The sequence below is a fragment of the Rhinoraja longicauda genome, chromosome 3 (assembly GCF_053455715.1).
Source record: "Rhinoraja longicauda isolate Sanriku21f chromosome 3, sRhiLon1.1, whole genome shotgun sequence".
Lineage (NCBI taxonomy): Eukaryota > Metazoa > Chordata > Chondrichthyes > Rajiformes > Arhynchobatidae > Rhinoraja > Rhinoraja longicauda.
Window position 1 is genome coordinate 52,619,767 of NC_135955.1, and position 18,404 is coordinate 52,638,170.

Genomic DNA, 18,404 nt, shown 5'->3' on the forward strand with positions numbered 1-18,404 from the left:
TAACCTTGGAGTGTAGTGTGTTGGGGAGAATGAGGAGACAATATTCATGCAGGCCAAGATGCAAAAAGAGGGAGAAGGTGGAGGAGAGGAGAAGGGGCATTTCCACCAGGGACCTTTAAATACAATTCATATGCTCCCTTCCCATCAAGAATGGCAGCAGTCTGGGTTGGTTGGAGGATGAGCAACAGCAAGGACAATAGTGGACTAGCATTAATGGGGTTCAAAAATGCTACCAGGAGTTTGCTTTATAGAACCATTGTCACTACTCAAGTTAAAGTTTCTGTAATACTTCAATAATACATGTAATTTGTTGCAGACCACCCTTGAAATTTAATATCTAAAGTCGTAATGAGAATAACCTGAACCTTTATAGTCATGTGCAGATATCAGCTGGCTTCTCTGTATGTAATTAAATCATTGACCAAAGGCATTGCATATTGGCCTCCTCCATTAGTCTGCTGATAAAGTTTCCCACTGACCCTCTGCTGTGAAGAGTAGCAGCAGTCAGGGCTGCAAAAGTGGAGGTGGATTCCTCCATACACAAAGCATTTCATTGCAAACTACTGCTATGGCTGCAGCCTGCTCATGCTCAATGACTCACCATGTATGAGGTCACAAACTCTCGACATAGCTTGGAATGTTAACTCACATGGCCCTGTGTATCCATGATCTCCTCCTCCTCGATGTGGCACCATTGACCAGCTTGCTAGGTTGCGCAGGTGGTTTGGTTCGTGATGAAAGATAAATGGGATAAAGTTAACCCAATGCAGGTTTTTAAGAAAAAGGTCCTGCAGACTAAGGTGGAAGCATGATGTATGAGGAAGAAATATATATTCGACAAGGTTCCGCGTGGTAGGCTGCTGTGGAAGGTTAGATCGCATGGGATCTAAGGAGAGATGGCTGAATGGATAGAAAATTGGCTTCATGGAAGAAAGCAGAGGGTGATGGTGGAAGGTTGCTTCTTGGACTGGAGGCCTGTGACTAGTGATGTACCTCAGGATTCGGTGCTGGGCCCGTTACTGTTTGTCATCTATATCAATGAGTTGGATGAGAACATACATGGCAAGATTAGCAAGTTTGCTGATGATACAAAAGTGGGTGGTTTTGCAGATAGTGAGGATGGTTGTGAAAAATTGCAGCAGGATCTTGATCGATTGGCCAGGTAGGCTGAGGAATGGTTGATGGAATTTAATACAGAAAAATGTGAGGTGTTGCATTTTGGGAAGTCGAACATGGGCTGGACCTACACAGTTACTGGTAGGGCTCTGGGGAGTGTTGTGGAGCAGAGGGATCTAGGAGGCTCCTTGAAGGTGGAATTGCAGGTAGATAGGGTGGCCAAAAAGGCCTTTGGCACATTGGGCTTCATCAGTCAGAGTATTGAGTATAGAAGTTGGGAGGTCATGTTGCAGTTGTATAAGACGTTGGCAAGGCTGCATTTGGAGTATTGTGTTTAGTTCTGGGCATCATGTTATAGGAAAGATGTTGTTAAGATGTTGTTAAAGATGTTGTAAAGGGTATAGGGAAAATTTACTAGGATGTTGCCAGGGCTGGAGGGTCTGAGCTATAGGGAGAGGTTGAGTAGGCTGGGGCGCTATTCCATGGAGCACAGGAGGATGAAGGGTGATCTTGTTGAGGTGTATAACATCGTGAGGGGTATAGATTGGGTAGAGCCTTTGCCCAGAATAGGTGAATTGAGGACCAGAGGACATAGGTTTAAGGTGAAGAGAAAAAGATTTAATTGGAATCTGAGAGGTAACATTTTCACACAAAGGGTGTTAGGTGTATGGAACAAACTGCCAGAGGAGGTAGTTGAGGCAGGGATTATCCAAAAATTTAAGAAACAGTTAGACAGCTACATGGATAGGACAGGTGTGGAGGGATATGGACCAAGTGCGGGCAGGTTGGACTAGTGTAACTGGGACGTTGGCCAGCATGGGCAAGTTGGGCCGAAGGGCCTGTTTGCACACTCTATGACCCTCTGACTCTGTGTGAATACTGTCATGTTCTTTGATGAACTCAGCCACAGGTCAAGGTTTCAGCTGTGACCATTTCCATTGTAAACATCATCACCAACATTTCCACTGAAAGTAATGGGTGGATGGGGGAATGAAGTGATGTTGGTGCTCTTGCCTTTGTCAACTCCTTGCTGCCTCCAGCAATTCTTTCTTGCAAGAGGAAGTGTGTTGATGAGCATGATGCACTATGTGAGTGATGTGACTAATATTTGAATGGTTTTGTCAGTGTGTAGTATCTCAGGGATGTGGATGTGAAGGCTACTGTTTGAGGGAGCATTGTCATAGTGAGGTCCAGCGCAAATTAGACGAATAGCATCTCATATTTTGCTTGGGCAGTTTACACCCCAGCAGTATGAACATTAACTTTTCCAACTTCAGATAGTTCCTATGTCCCTCTCTTTCCCCTCCCCCTTCCCAGCTCTCCCACGGTCTTCCTGTCTCCTACTACATCCTATCTTTGTCCTGCCCCTTCACCTGACATCAGTCTGAAGAAGGGTCTCGACCCGAAATGTCACCCATTCCTTCTCTCCTGAGATGCTGCCTGACCCGCTGAGTTACTCCAGCATTTTGTGTCTACCTTCAATTTGAACCAGCATCTGCAGTTATTTTCCTACACATCTTACCGACATGAATGTTCGGTATGAATTCTGGAAGTGTTGCCTTGAATGGTATGTGTGGTTCGTGGTGCAGTGGGCTCAATGCATGCAGGTAAGCCTGCAGTATAAGCCCAGTGTCTATTTTCTAATACCATCAACTTATCGTAAACTCACCAGGTTTAACAAGTTGACATCTCATCTTTGAATAAATAAATTGTATTTATTTAAATCAAAACATGTTTTTAATTGTTTCTAACAAAAAGGTTGAGGTTTATGTTAAAAGGATAACAATTCTTGTCTCATCTTTGCAAAGACAATGAAACTATTGGAAGCACCAGTGCAGAACATCTAGCCCATGGGATGACTCAGTCAAGCTTACCTGAGCGAGTGGCAAATCATCCACATGGGAATGAATGGGTTGTGGAGAAATGGGATGAATGGAATTGTTCTGAGAGCTGGCAAAGGCTCGATGGGCTGGATGCCACCATCTCTGTCTTGTGAAATACAGATTCCTCCCCAGAACTGTTTTGACAGCAAGGCAAGGAAGATCTTCATGTCCTTTTGGATGAGGTCAAGAAGAGAATATAGCGGCAGAACTCTCAGCAAACATTCCCACCACCATTGCCAGTGGGGCCCACAGCATCTCACAGATGGCTGTGAAGTGCTGAACATATGTTTGGATTTCCTACCAGATATGAGACAGCCCAGCTCCAGTCCACCTCCCAGGGCCACCAAGATCTTTCTTTGGAAGCTTTATCAGCAATGCCCATAAACCCAAAAATAGATTTTTTAAGTGTTTCTGAATCCTACTCCATATCTGCAATTTGATTCCATTAAAGCCCAACATCATTGAAATTCAGCAATCAGGTTTACAAAGTATTTTTTAAATTTATCTTGCACTTAAGTGTTTTATTATTTATCAAACATGCAGCTTTAGTTTAGTTTAGTTTAGAGATACAGCACGGAAACAGGCCCTTTTGGCCCATTGGGTCCGCGCCGACCAATGATCCCCACACATTAACACTATCCTATACCCACTAGGGACAATTTTTACATTTACTAAGCCAATTGACCTACATACCTGTACGTCTTTGGAGTGTGGGAGGAAACTGAAGATCTCAGAGAAAACCCACGCAGGTCACGGGGAGAACGTTAAAAATCAGTACAGACAGCACCCGCAGTCGGGATCGAACTCTGGCGCTGCATTCGCTGTAAGGCAGCAACTTTACCGCTGCGCCACCGTGCCATCCTTAAAATGTATGTTTACTATTAATACAATGCACACACGTATGTTGCAAAAGATTATTCAAGCTTTGAAGTAATATCTGATTTCAAATAACACAAAATACATAACTTTATTTTAAAAGCTAGAGCACATAATTTGTACACTAGCATTTTTATACACAAATACAAGCATGGTTCACTTATAGCACTTGTTAATGGCATACTTTTGTATAATTTCCTACAATTACCTTGCAATTTACACGATTATTTCTTAAATATTAAAAGCCATTTTGTAAAAAAAGAGTTGTAATCACATGCACATTGCTACCATCAATAATATAATTACATTACACGCATTGAATAGAAGATATTGCTGGCAGATTAATAGGTTGTAAGTTAGGTGCCCTTTGTGTCCCAGAAATTACATTGTAATGGTTTTGGGAGGGGAAAAGGAGAGGAGGTATTTGGGAAGATATTATTGGAGAACTGTTGTTTGAATACCTATAAACTCTAACTTACATTAACAGACAAATCTAAAAACTGATTTACAACTGATGCTGACCTGGAAAGTATCAATCTAATCTACACTGGTAATTCAGTGGCCATAAATTGAGCTGGGTAAAATAAATATGTGGACCAATTAAACTCCATGTAAATATTGCTCAGAAGAAAATGAATTATTCCACAAATGCTATGAAAATGAAACTAAAAGGAAGGTTGCAGTTATAATGACCTTGTCTTAGTCAGTGCAGAACAACATAAATATTAGCATGCTTAACTGAATAACCAATGTGGAAGGGTAGAACTCGGAGAAAACCATGGTGAAATGAACAATGTTGATACCAAGCCCAACACACCAAATAAAGATGTTGCCTTTTCTATGTTCAAAGCATTTTCAAATTTTATTTTAGATTTTCAGCATCTGCAGTTTTTTTTGTTTTATTGTCATATTGAATACTTTGCCTCGAGTCCCAGCTTGAGGTGTCAATGAGAAATTCAAATACATTACTGGAGAGGCTGATCCATTGTGTAAAAAAGGAATGTATATCCATTTAGCCTTAAAATGTAACTTAAAGGCGATTTTATAAAAGACAGTATTAGACATGCAAAAAATATGTCTAGATCTTCAGACAACATCAAGATGAGATGACAAGAGAAACTAGTTAAAATTAATTAAAAGAACACAGAGCAACATTATTAGGAGGTTATTCCCCATTAAATAAAAGTGCTTAATGCATGGAAAGGAAATCCAAATGGAATCTTGTTGTAAAAAAAAGTTATAATTATTTAGAAAGCAGTAAAATTGTGTGATGTGTGATGTGGGGGGAAGGAATTTTGAACCTTTTGGATAAATAAAATAATAAAGGGAGAAAGAAGTGCCAGGTATGTGTTTCTACCTGGTGGTCTTGTGAGATCTTTTCAACATGGATGATATAGGACACAGATTAAAACTGAACTCATCAAAAACATTTTTTGACATATAGTATATTCTTAATGAAGTACACATGCATCTCTTAGTTAATTTTACACACATGTAATGATTATCATGGAACATTCACTGTGGGAAGTTACAGTACCATCTCTTAGTGAACATCAGTTTTCAACAAAACAGGGTGCTTACAAATAAAGTAAATCCTCATGCTTATAGATTGATTGATTGACACTTCTTGAAGTCATATATTATCTAGGCATGTAGCTTAATTTTGCAAATATAACTTCATTGAAATCTTGTTAATGCATTTTTCAATCAGTTGTAAATTTGTAAGAAATGGAAAACTGTGGGTAGATTTTAGGAGATAATTCTAAATACGTAATAAAATGTACATGAAATACAAATAAACACACCTATTTTCAATACCGTTCTTCATATACTGATCCTAAAGGCAAAAACATTTATTCTTGAGAATAAATGCATCATATTACACTATAGAATTCCATTTATTCATTTAAGGCAGGCAGTAACAAACTTATAATTGTATGTCATTTACTAATTCTATTTTCTCAACGTGATTTTATCCATCTAACTGTATTTCTCTTGTGTTGTATGTCAACCAAAGATATCTTTAAAATAGTCATAATTGTGCAAAACTAATATACATTCAGTCAGGGTGTTACTGGGATGTCAGAGAAAAGGCAAAGCACTTCTATCAATTCCACCAGAAGAACATGTATGGGCTGTCGTGAAACTTTTATAAAATCTCAGGCTTGCATTTTCAAAAAGCTGGGTCAGATGTTGCCATTAGCAGTAGTAAAGCACTTTGCAGTGAATGGCAGCTCAGTTTGCATAGAATCACAGAATTCAGCAGCATGGAGGCAATACTCCATCTCTTTGAAAGTTTCCCAAATTAAACCGAATTGTCAACATTTTTTTTAGTCCCATTCCTCAATATTTTCGAAATGCCCCATGCAACTGTATTATTTAATTCCCATTGAACTATTTTTTTAAATTCCTTTGCCACAAGGATTTGCCAATATATGATAACATAGCATTTGAAGCAACTGTTGTGTACAAGAGTATTAATCTTGTTTTATTAAATTTTTTATTAAGCTGGAAAGGTTTTAATTTTTTCCACAGTTCTATTTTTTTTTTCATTTAATGAGGTTTACTCGAATGAAATGACAGGCAATTAATGTTAATTAAATATTTGTCATTATATACATAGGAAATCGGGTCAAATATTTTTGTATGTAAGGAGAGGTATGGCTTTTTGCCTATTTCATTCTGTAAATATATGATTGATGCTTATGAAGCTTTGAATGGAGTTTGGCTTTGGGAAGAAATTTAAAACCCCACACTCGATTGTAGAGGATTTATATTAGAGGGAATATATTTTTAAATACTTTTAAAATACTATCTATATTTAACTTTCATATTATGCGTATGATATAGTATGAAAAATTTAAAGGGATTTCTATGATTCCCAATCTTATTTAAGTGATCTTTCAACCAAAAATGGTTAAGAATCCTATGTCTTACTTGATTACGATCTGATGTTAATATTTGACATACTGAATTTGCACATGCTTTATATTGCAAGCATTAGTGAACAAACAAGGAGCACAGATGGAATTAATATGAGGGTGCTGGATGTTCACAGAGGAACAACATATGGACAGAAAATGCATTCCATGCAGATTTACTGATAGTTCAATGTTTTTTTTAATTCTGTAAAGCTTCATATGATCTCAGGACAGAGGTTTTCCCATGCTATTGTTGGAAGTAGTGTATAGTTGCTTAGTGTAACTCAGGGCACTGTAGATCTTTGCAAAAGGGTTTAAAAACTGGTGTCAAAAACTATATAGGTTTGAATTCAGTGGAATCCATGAAATTACACGATGGGGGAAAAATGGACAGATAGCCACATAAAAATTCAAGTTTAATTGTCTTTACAAAGAAGATACCAATTTATATTAATTTTTTTTAATGAATTTCTGGATTAATATTAATATTTTCACTGCAACTGAAATGGTTACCATAGAACTTTCATAGCACTTTATGCAAAAAGTCGATAAAAGTCCTTTGTACATTATATGATGTGTGAATACTTTGTAGACAACTTTGGTTTGTGATTTTAGTGGCAGATATCAGGATTCTGTGGTGGGCATTCTTTTTCAAAGTTCAGAGCTAAAGAAAGGACAGATCTTTCATACAAGGAATTAAAAGGTTATAAAAATAATGTTATAAGCTTATTAACGAGAAAATAATACTGTATTGTAACATAGATTAGCAATCAATAGTCACAAATCTCCTTTGGGAGTTGATAAGTTCATAGTTTTGATTTCGTTTAAATGATTACTGATTTCTATGGGCTCTCCTTTTGGTTTCTGCATATTACCGCCATTAGACTTGCTTTTGCTATTATCTGCTGTTGACTGAATTGGCAAGGTCTTGGAAACATTAGCATTGGCCAAGCAGCCACAAAGGAGACGGAAGAAAGCCCGACGCATCTCTTTACTGGCCAGCGTGTAAATGATGGGATTCATGCCAGAATTGAGGACTGCAATTGCAATGAACCAATCTTCCTGATACAGTATGCTACACTTGTTTGGTTTGCAAGCCACATCAAGGAGCAATAGAATGAAAAGTGGGGACCAGCATGCAATGAAAACCCCCACAACAATTACCACTGTCCTCAGCAGAGCCATGGATCTTTCTGAATTGTTTTTTGTGAATTTTCTGTTTGCGACTTTGCGGCTACTTGACTTAACCAATATATAAATACGAGCATAAAGTATTACAATGGCCAGCAAAATTGCACTAAAGATGCCTATACTGAAGAAAATATAATGCTTGGAATAGAGGGGCAGGACTGTGGAGCAGTCTGGAAAATTGCAGATACAATTCCAACCAAGGATAGGCAAAGCACCAAATAAAATGGCGATCAGCCAACAGGCACCAATGAGCAGAAACACTCTGTGGTTTTTACTAGAATCGTAGGGTCTCATCTTTATCATAGTCATGTGCCTCTCAATTGCTATCGCCAGTAAACTGAAGGTGGAAGCTCCCAATGCTACAAACATGCTTCCTTCCCTTATGAACCATACTGTTGGTGTGAGTCCATATGTCTTCTTCCCAGACATGAGGATATTCACTTTGTAGGCTATTCCTGCCAGCAAATCAGACAGGGCTAGATTACCAATGAAATAGTACATGCGGTTATGGAATTTGTTGTTTTTCCAAATGGCCAGGAGAACCATGAGGTTTTCAAGCACGATGAAGCTGCAGATGATCAGAAAGGCCACCGTAGTTAGGTCCATGCCATCAGTGGTTTTCCCCCTTTTGTTGAACTTCCCAGTGTAATTATAGTGGCGCTCAATGAGCTCTGTTTTGACACAGCCATTGACCATTTCAGTTGGAACTGCAATTAAAGACATAATGGTGTTGAAGTGTACTTGTAGTGTTAGAACTTGCCCACTAGATGGAGGCTTTGTGCCATTATTGATGCTGTCAGCCAGAAGGAATCCTCCAGACGATTTTCTCACTTGCTATGATCAAGAAGAGGTATGAAATTTTAAAATCTGTGTGAACGAACATAATGTTTATCAATATATAGTCTAATTTCAGGAAAAACGTGTTTATATGAACAAGCACCTATCAATCTGGGCAAAAGGATCAAGGATTTCTAATCAATCTCCTTTTAAATAATATACAAGGCACATTTAGATAATATGCTTTTAGAGCAAAGGGAACTTTCTAAATGTCTAATGCATTTCAATTTGACAGCTCAAAAGCTATTTTGGAAATGGATTTCTAAACTATATATATAGAAAATTCCCAATGGACTTGGAAACTATGCAGGAAATGAATGATTAATGCATGAAATCTTGGAAATAAAAGGATATTATGAAATTAACATTTTTTACTTTGGCTATGGTCACACATTTTACAACTAACTTGTAACAGCTGTTCCATATAAAAACCTTCTTAACAGCAATGGTCAGATTCTTTATTTTATATATTTTTGGTGGAATGTTAAAATGTATTAATTCAGCCCTAGTAAATTCCAAGAGACATAGAGACTGCAGATGCAGGAATCTTGAGTAAAAAACTAAATGCTGGAAGAACTCAGCGGATCCGGCAGCATATGTGGATGGAAATGGATAAACATTTCTGGTTGGGATCCTGCTTCAGTCTGACCAACTGAATTCCCCTGCAGTTTATTTTTTACTCCAGTAAATTCCTAACCATGAAAATATGATGTTGAAGTAAGGACTTTGCATGGATAGTTGACTCTACTTTGCAAATCAAGATGGTTATTATATAGATGATTGTCCATTTATTCAGTTAGCAATTAAACCTCACTAGAATAAGGGAACACACAGGTTATTAATTTAAATAAAAAAGAATTATAAAGTAAGATTCTTTTTAACGGTCCACTCTTATTAATTTCTTGCCATGCAGAGTAAAAATTAATTGGAAATACCTTATTTAAATTATGAGTATTTACCAAGCAGTTGTCCCTATTATGTGTAGAAGCCAATATAGTGATAGAAATGAAAATCACACTCAGTAAATGGATTCCTGTCAGACCGCAACCCTCCATTTGGGGTTTTGTGTGGTCAGAACATTATATTACACTGTGAGCATGCAAAATATATATTAATCGCCAACTATATTTATATCTGCATATTTGATTCTTTAATAGGAGTGATTATGAGGAGGTGAATTCAATTAGTGACTGATAGTATTCACTGTGTTTAGTACTGGTTATCAAAGATAAATTTGTCCCTCTATAAGTTTAAGGAAAATTCGAATTATGTGTTAAGATTTAATCTATGTATTTAATTTTTCGCCATTGGAAAATTCTGATTTACAACTTTATGGACACTCAATATACAAGTAACAATTACGTTATTACTCATATATACATTGTTAAGATTGTTTTCTTAAATGAACTGAGTGGCAATAAATAATTAAAATAATGAATAATAGGACAAGTCTCAGAGTGAAAACTCACCTTTCACATCATTTTCAGTTTTTGTACTTTACGTCTAACAAGTCAAAGCCTCAGGTGGGAGAGTGAGACTTGCTGCTCATTTCTTTATGAAGACTTCTTGTTAATGGTTTTGTTCTGAGTTAAAATTTCATTGCTTTCTTCGGCTGAATTTCTTCTTTTCTTCTTGTGTTAAATTCACAAACACTCTCCTCATTTTACCATTCAGGTACACTTCATCAAAACTCCACATCGGAAGTCACAAGCAATTTCTGGAAAAAGTTTGTACGATATTCCAATCCTTCCAATAGGAATGTTTCTGCTTCATCAAATTGATTGTTCTAGGCTCAAGGTGCCAAATAAATTCACAATCACACCTTCTTCAGATTAATATATCAAATACACTCAAATTACATTCTTCATTGCTAGATCCTTTGTTAATGCCACTAACTGCTTGTTCTCTTCAGCGGCCTGTTGCAGTTTCCTCTGTACTTTTTGGCAGTATTATGTTTCAAACTTTCTGGCCATATTCTTTGTAGCTAGTCCTTGCAAAAGTCAGTTGTTCAGCTCCCACAGCTTGCTTCAGTTTACATAATCACTCTCGGACTGAGTGAGTAATCTCAGGTTCTGCATTATAATCATTTCTGCCTGGTCTTTCGAGAGGGCCAGTCACTGAATTGACAACTGATCCCGCCCACAGAAGGCAGTTCTTGGCACTTTTTCATGTGTGATGTGCTATTGAGGGAGGCTCTAGATTTGAAAGAACTGAGAGAAAGATGCACAAGGGCAGGAAAGTTCTCTGCGCGAGCTAAACATGGAAATTAGGAAGGAAAGAGAAAGCATGAGGAACAAATTATTCAGAAATAATTCCTGGAAGTAAAAAGGTGGAATGTCTGATTTTATAAAATTGGTATTTCCCTTAAAATAATTTTGCGGTATGAGCATGAGATAACTTAAAGACAAAAAAACATTTGTGTTGAATGAAGATGATGACATCATTGGGTTCTTAATGTTTTATTCATATCGTACATCAGAAATCTTAGGTTTTCTGGTCCTGCCATTTACTTGGACGAGCATTGGTTTGCAGCTTGACACTCTCATCCAAATGCTTTATGAACTCACACTTGAAATTTAAATTGCCAAAAAGAAAACAGCCTGACTGCATCTGGGAATCCAGACGTAAACTGTGCCCATGATGAATTCAGCTGAACATAAGGTCATAAGAGAGGAGCAGAATGAGGCCATTCGGTCCATCAAGTCTACTCTGCCATTCAATCATGACTGATCTATTCTTCCCCCTAACCCCATTCTCCTGCCTTCTCCCCATAACCCCTGACACCCATACTAATCAAGAATCTATCTATCTGTGCCTGAAAAAATATCCATTGACTTGCCCTGCGCAGCCTTCTGAGGCAAAGAATTCCACAGATTCACCACTCTCTGACTAAATAAATTCCTCCTCATCTTCTTCCTAATGGAATGTCCTTTAATTCTGAGGCGATGACCTCCACTCCTAGACTCTCCCACTAGTGGAAACATCATCTCCACATCCATTCAATCCAAGACTTTCACTAGTCTGTATGTTTCAATGAGGGAGTTCTTCTAAATTCTTCTAAACTCCAGCGAGTAAAAGCCCAGTGTCATCAAAAGCTCATCATATGATAAACCACTCATTCCTGGGATCATCCTTGTAAACCTCCTTTGGACCCTTTCCAGTGCCAACATATCCTTTCTCAGATATGGTGCCCAAAATTGTGCTAAATATTCCAAATGCAGCCTGACCAGTGCCTTATGGAGCCTCAGCATTTCATCCCTGTTTTTGTATCCTAGGCCTCTTGAAATAAATGTTAGTGTTGAGTTTGCTCTCTTTACTACCGATTCGACTTCCAGATTAAATTTTTGGGAATCTTGCACAAGCACATATAGTGTAGCAAAGTCCCTTTACACCTCCGATTTCTAGATTCTCTCCCCATTTAGAAAATAGTCTACGGCTTTATTCCTACTACCAAAATGCGTGACTCCACACTTTGCTTCACTATATTCCATCTGCTACTTCTCTGCCCACCTTCCCAACCTGTCCAAGTCCTTCTGCAGAATCCTTGCTTTCTCTACACTACCTGCCCTTCCACCTATTTTCGTGTCATCTATAACATTCGTGTGATCGGAAAGACAGTGACCCAACTACACACGTAGCTGTCCAAAACCCACCACTAAACTGGATGCTTTTTTAATTACCCCCTTTCTCAGATTCCCTTCCAGTAACTAATCCTATTTCACAGTTACAAAATCAGTTTCTTCATTTAAATGACATTGGAACAGCAGAATAGATTCAATATGCCCCTGAGGAGAGGACTGGAGGAGACTCACTGTGATGGATGTTTCTTTGATGGATGTTTCTTTTTTTGTGTATTTTTGGGGTTGTGTAATTTTAATGCCTATTTTAATGCTTTTGTTGTTGGACTGTGGGTGACTGAATTTCATCCAATTTGGATGACAAATAAAGCTATCTTGACACATTTATGTGCAACACTATGGCTGGACATTTCAACATCTAATGTCAGGCTCCAAATCTCTAGGACAAATCAGATTTCCTTCCCTTTGCTTAAACAGGAAGATAGACACAAAATGGGTGATGTTTCGGGTTGAGACCCTTTTTCAGACTGAGCTCAGTCTGAAGAAGTGTCTCGCCCCAAGCGGTCACCCATTCCTTGTCTCCAGAGACCCTGCCTGTCCCGCTCAGTTACTTTAGCATTTTGTGTCTAACGTTGGTGTATAACCAGCATCTGCAGTTCCTTCCTACACATCTTAAACAGGAAACTTCAATCGGAAAAGTTTGGCATCAAAGGACAATTATACATCATCTGCAATTCTGTCAGGAGTTAAGTGAAACCACACCGTAAACACTAGCTATTCATTTATTTTAATTTAACTGCACAACGATGTCATTCCTCTGTCTCAATCACCAGCAGTAAATTAATTGACCCCAAACTAGCAGACAGAACCCAGATCAAAAGGACAAATGTAGACAGCTGAGATGAGCAGTTACTGGAAACAAAGAGTGAAAATGGCAACTAAAGATTTTTCATTATGGCCAACTAATTATCAGGAATTCTGGACTTAACTATTCAGGCATAGAATTAAAAACCTTAATTGTATTGTCACCTTTATCCAGTGCCTCTCAAGCCTACAGACGAATCCATTTACTCTAATTGCTACTGATCAGGAGAAGTTGATGGCAATGTCTGTGAGGGGGGGGAAAGCTGTACCCAGTCAGAATGAACGAGGCAACACTTTCCACTGGTGCAGTCTGCCAGCATTAGCTTTGCAGAATAATGACAATGTTTTAGACCACAAAATGCTGGAGTAACTGAGCAGGACAGGCAGCATCTCTGGATAGTAAGAATGGGTGACGCTTCGGGTTGAGACCCTTCCTTCAATCTGAGAATCTCTCCAGAGATGCTGCCTGTCCCGCTGAGTTACTCCAGCATTTTGTGTCTATCTTCAGTTTAAACCAGCATCTGCAGTTCCTTCCTACAACAATGAAAATGTTTTAATGGGACAAACGCACTTGGCTGGACTCATGTCGGACTCTGGCCAGAGCAAAAGGCCACAGTACTGTGAGCAGCAAACAAAAGGCTTTATTCCACAAATCCAAGAGAAGATGTTTGCAAATCCTGTTTTTCATTTTTTCACTCTTGCTAAATATGATGGCTGTTCGTGTCTAACCCTGGGTTGTGCTGAGTGGAAATTATATCACCCTGGCGTGATATCGCTGGAGTCAAAGATAAGCAGAAGCAGGTTGAGCCAGGTACTTCCTGCCAGGTCCACTGATGTCAGCTGTGATATTGAATAGGGGTGAGAGATAAGCATGGGATCAATAAAGCCACCATCGGGATCTCCTGGTTAGCTCAAGCACACACTGTTTTAATTATACTAGAAGTGGCTCCTGCAGCATAGGTTAGCCATGATGTCAGGCTGCAGAGAGTAGGCAGGCTGCTATGGTTAAATACTTTCAGGAACATTTTCCAACAGGTAATAAATTGTGGGTAGACACAAAATGCTGAAGAAGGGTCTTGAACCGAAATGTCACCCATTCCTTCTCTCCAGAGATGCTGCCTGTCCCGCTGAGTTACTCCAGCATTTTGTGTTTATTTTTGGTGTGAACCAGCATCTGCAGTTTCTTCCTACATAATAAATTGTGGGTGTTGGGGTAAGGGGTTGGATGAATGAATTAATACTTTATTGGCAGATGTGGCAAGGCACAGTGAAATTCTTTGCTTGCAAAGGTATGCAAATAGTCACCACATAAAGGGCGCTGACAAAGTTACAAAGTATCCGCGCCAGGTCCCCCTTTGTTCTTCCCCCTCCCCTCCCCCCTCCCCCTCCTCCCAACGGTTCCCCCCACACCGGGTGATCCATTGTTCATTGTTCTTCAGCAAGAGTAGTCATGTTCCCTCAGTTTCCATGTGGGTTCTGGAGAGTTGTTCCTTTGCACTGATGAAACACACCAAGCTCTGACCTCCCCCACCTAATGAATGCAGTCACACAACCACAGAATCCATAACTCACCGTGAGAGGAAGTGCATGAGATCTTTCTTTGAATTCTTTTGAGGTGCTGCATGCAGTTTATTGCCAGAACAAAGGAAAAATTAACTGAATGTTCCAGGAGACAATGAAAGGGAGTTGATTTTACATTCACAACAGGCGTTCTAACAAGCCTGGTTCTACTTTCTGCCAGTGCAGCCCCCGCACACTGACTACTTCACAGGAGGTCGTTGCTTTACAAACAAAGATACATTTGGAGCGTTCAACCCCCTATCAAACCACAACTCAATAGTTTGGTCTTGTATTGAGGAAAATGGGAAAGAACAACAAGCAATTAGGTCTCGTTGCACTTCCCCTTTACCTAATCTGACACCATTGAGATAATAATCCGCCTCCTTGTTTTTGCCTCTGTGGATAACCTCACATTTATCTACATTATACTGCATCTGCCATGCATCTGCCCACTCACTCAACCTGTCCAAGTCACCCTGCAACCTCCTAACATCCTCTTCGCAGTTCACACTGCCACCCAGCTTTGTGTCATCTGCAAACTTGCTAGTGTTACTTCTAATTCCATCATCTAAATCATTCATATATATTGTAAATAGTTGCGGCCTCAGCACCGAGCCTTGAACCTGTTCTATAATTTAAAGAGGATCTACATGGTAACATCATTTACACACACTTTCTTTGCATTCCTTTACACTCTGACCGAAGAAAAGATCAATGCTTGAGATTTTCAGTTGACTTTGCATTCACAAACATTTGGATAGTGAGTGATGTGGGAATTCAGAATTGAGAGAACCACAGTGACAAGCGGTACAGTTGCTGCCGGGTTCGAACCTGACCATGGGTTCCGTCTGTACGGAGTTTACACATCTCCTCGTGACCACATGGGTTTTCCCTGGATGCTCCAGTTTTTTCCCATATTGCAAAGACTTGCAGGTTTGTAGGTTAATTAGCTTCTGTAAATTGCCTCTAGTGTGTAGAATGTGAAACTGGGATAACAAAGAACCAATGTACAGGTGATCGTTGGTCGGCACAGACTCGGTAGGGCGAAGGGTCTGTTTCCATGCTGTATCTCTGAACTAAAGTAAACTGGAATGGAAGCAATTCATCCTTGATCCCAAGGAAATGCCTAAAAAAGAAAATACCTTAAAGCAATTAGTATTTATGGGACTATAATGTAAATTGTATATTTATACATTTGGAGTGGCGCAAGTAGTAGAGATGCTGCCTCACAGCACCAGAGACGGATACAAACCTGACCTCAGATGCTATTTGTGAGGGGTTTGTACATTCTCCCTGTGACTGCTTGGGCTTCCTCCTGATGCGCCCATTTTGTCCCAGAACATTAATATGAACAGGTTGGTAGATAAATCAGCCACATTAATTGTTCCTAATGTAGAGCTGAGGGCTAAAATCTGGGGGAGTTGATGAGAATGTAGGGAAGATAAGAATGGAATTAAAGGGTGCTTGGTTGTTGCTGTGGATTCAATGGGCCCAAGGGCCTGTTTTCATGCTGTATTTCTCTGCGATTCTGTGACTCTAATGAAGAACTTGGTCACATGCCAAAAAAGAGCTGGGCAACTATTTTCAAAGTTTAACATATTATCTTTCTGTCTTCATAAAGACCATAAAATCCTAACGAGGTAGTATTGAACAATTAGTGTTGTCTGCTTTGCATTACTTTGAGCATGGAATGAGTGTAGACTGTTTTCAGACCCTGAGGTCATGAAAGGCACTCTGTAAATGCAAGTTTCTCCTGCATATAACAGCAGGTATGGACTACAAGGCACATTCAACAAGATCTTATCGACAAGAACATATGAAAAAACATCGGTGTTTGTAGCCTCGATGTTACACTTGTAATGTCAATAAACCTGTCAGTGTTTGGTGTTTTTAAACTGTAAAACCTCCAACTACATCCTGATTTCCTCATATGCCATCTAACTCAGAATTTGCAACACCCCTGTCAGTGATTCTGTCATTCTCAGGAGGTCAGGCAGCATCCATGGGAAGAGAAAGAATTACCGTTTCAGGTCTATTAGAAACATTAACTCTGTTTCTCTTCTCACTGATGTAGTCTGATATACTTAGTACTTTGAGCATGTTCTGCTTATTTTAAATTTCCAGCCTCTGCAGATTCTGTTTTTGATTTTCACTGTTATCCCCATGGACTGCATTACCTTGAAGGCTTTTCCTGTAGGATCAGGGTAATCCATGATCTGATGACTTTCAGCTATTTACGCTCTAATTTTATCACCAAATACCATAAAAATACAATGCCTTTTAACACAAAACGCATATAGTCTTAATATGGAAATACAAGATACCATATGGAAATATGCCCTTTGTCAGTGACTGTTAGGTCTTATGTATGGTCCTCTGACGTATGAACTAATCGTGAGGCAGAGGCACCACTATGCCACTCAAAAATGATTTCTCACTGCCACAGTAAGTAATGTTACTGATTTTTAAAACTTTCTGGCTCTAATAAATCTTAATACCTGGAAAACAAAATACTGAGTGATCTGAAGTGATCGGAAAGGAAGCACTCACTTTAAGACCAATTGGTACCAAAAATATTCACTGTATCTTGTTGACATAACTGATCACATTACAAGAAAAATTCTCCTTATACCTTATAATCATCCTTAAATTGACCATTAATTAAATAAAATATTTTTTTAAATAGTTCAATGGGTTCAAGAACATTTTTCATTTTGATTTATTAATATGTGGCTCAAATTAACCATTACTTATAAGATAAAATATATTTTAAAATATATAATCCTATTGTCTATTGAGGGGGTATGGGGAGAAGGCAGGAACGGGGTACTGATTGAAAGTGATCAGCCATGATCGCATTGAATGGCGGTGCTGGCTCGAAGGGCTGAATGGCCTACTCCTGCACCTATTGTCTATTGTCTATCTATTGTCTATTCCTGGTAGCTATACGTCTTTGTCAACATGGATACAAGTACCATCTAAACCTCAAAGTACAGATGAGCTTGAATGGAGACATCCAACATCCTTTGCCACATCCACTCTGCGTGGGCCTTGATTATACATGCAGTCCCCAACAAGAGGTTGAAGATCTGCTGAATAATGTCAAGCTATCTGATTAACAGTGTTGGTATGCCCTTCATTTTCATATGCACAGCCTTGAGGAAGTTCAATTTTTTTGAATAATTTACCCTGGCTTGATTCCTTCATCCCTAACAAAAAACACAAAGTAAAGCATGTCGGCTGTAGTAAACATATGAGCCAAGTATTATTCTGGCACTCATCAGTGGATCTGAATTAAGTTTTAAACTGTTGTACTAAACCTTTGAATAATGAACAACAGATGGTAACACTGACATTTGTAGAGGTAATTTGACCATGCTGTTTTAAAATATAACATTCAATTCAATCTGTGTTCCATTTCAAGGTCACTTAGGAATAGTGAAATCAAGTTGTAGTTTATTAAATTCTCTAATCAGCAAAAATAGGTGAAGGTATAAAGTTAGTGTACAAGAATATATTCTCAGTTTAAAATATTCTGTCCAATCAGTGTAGTGTCAAACAATGAAGATTTATTCTTC

The 18,404-nt window shown here is 38.8% G+C and overlaps 1 protein-coding gene across 2 annotated transcripts; it reads right to left on the reverse strand.

The window, feature by feature from the left end:
* Nucleotides 1-4,040: 4,040 nt before the first annotated feature.
* s1pr3b (sphingosine-1-phosphate receptor 3b) lies at nt 4,041-10,855 on the reverse strand. Of its 2 annotated transcripts, none has more exons than XM_078396973.1 (2): nt 10,294-10,855; nt 4,041-8,694 (listed from the first exon to the last, which is right to left on the reverse strand). In XM_078396973.1, exon 2 carries the CDS (start codon nt 8,681-8,683, stop codon nt 7,574-7,576), a length of 1,110 nt encoding a protein of 369 aa, XP_078253099.1. In that variant the 5' UTR covers nt 8,684-8,694; nt 10,294-10,855; the 3' UTR covers nt 4,041-7,573. The 2 variants fall into 2 exon arrangements, with proteins under 2 accessions (XP_078253099.1, XP_078253098.1); XM_078396972.1 differs by having other exon boundaries at nt 4,041-8,821.
* Between the last annotated feature and the right edge of the window lie 7,549 nt (nt 10,856-18,404).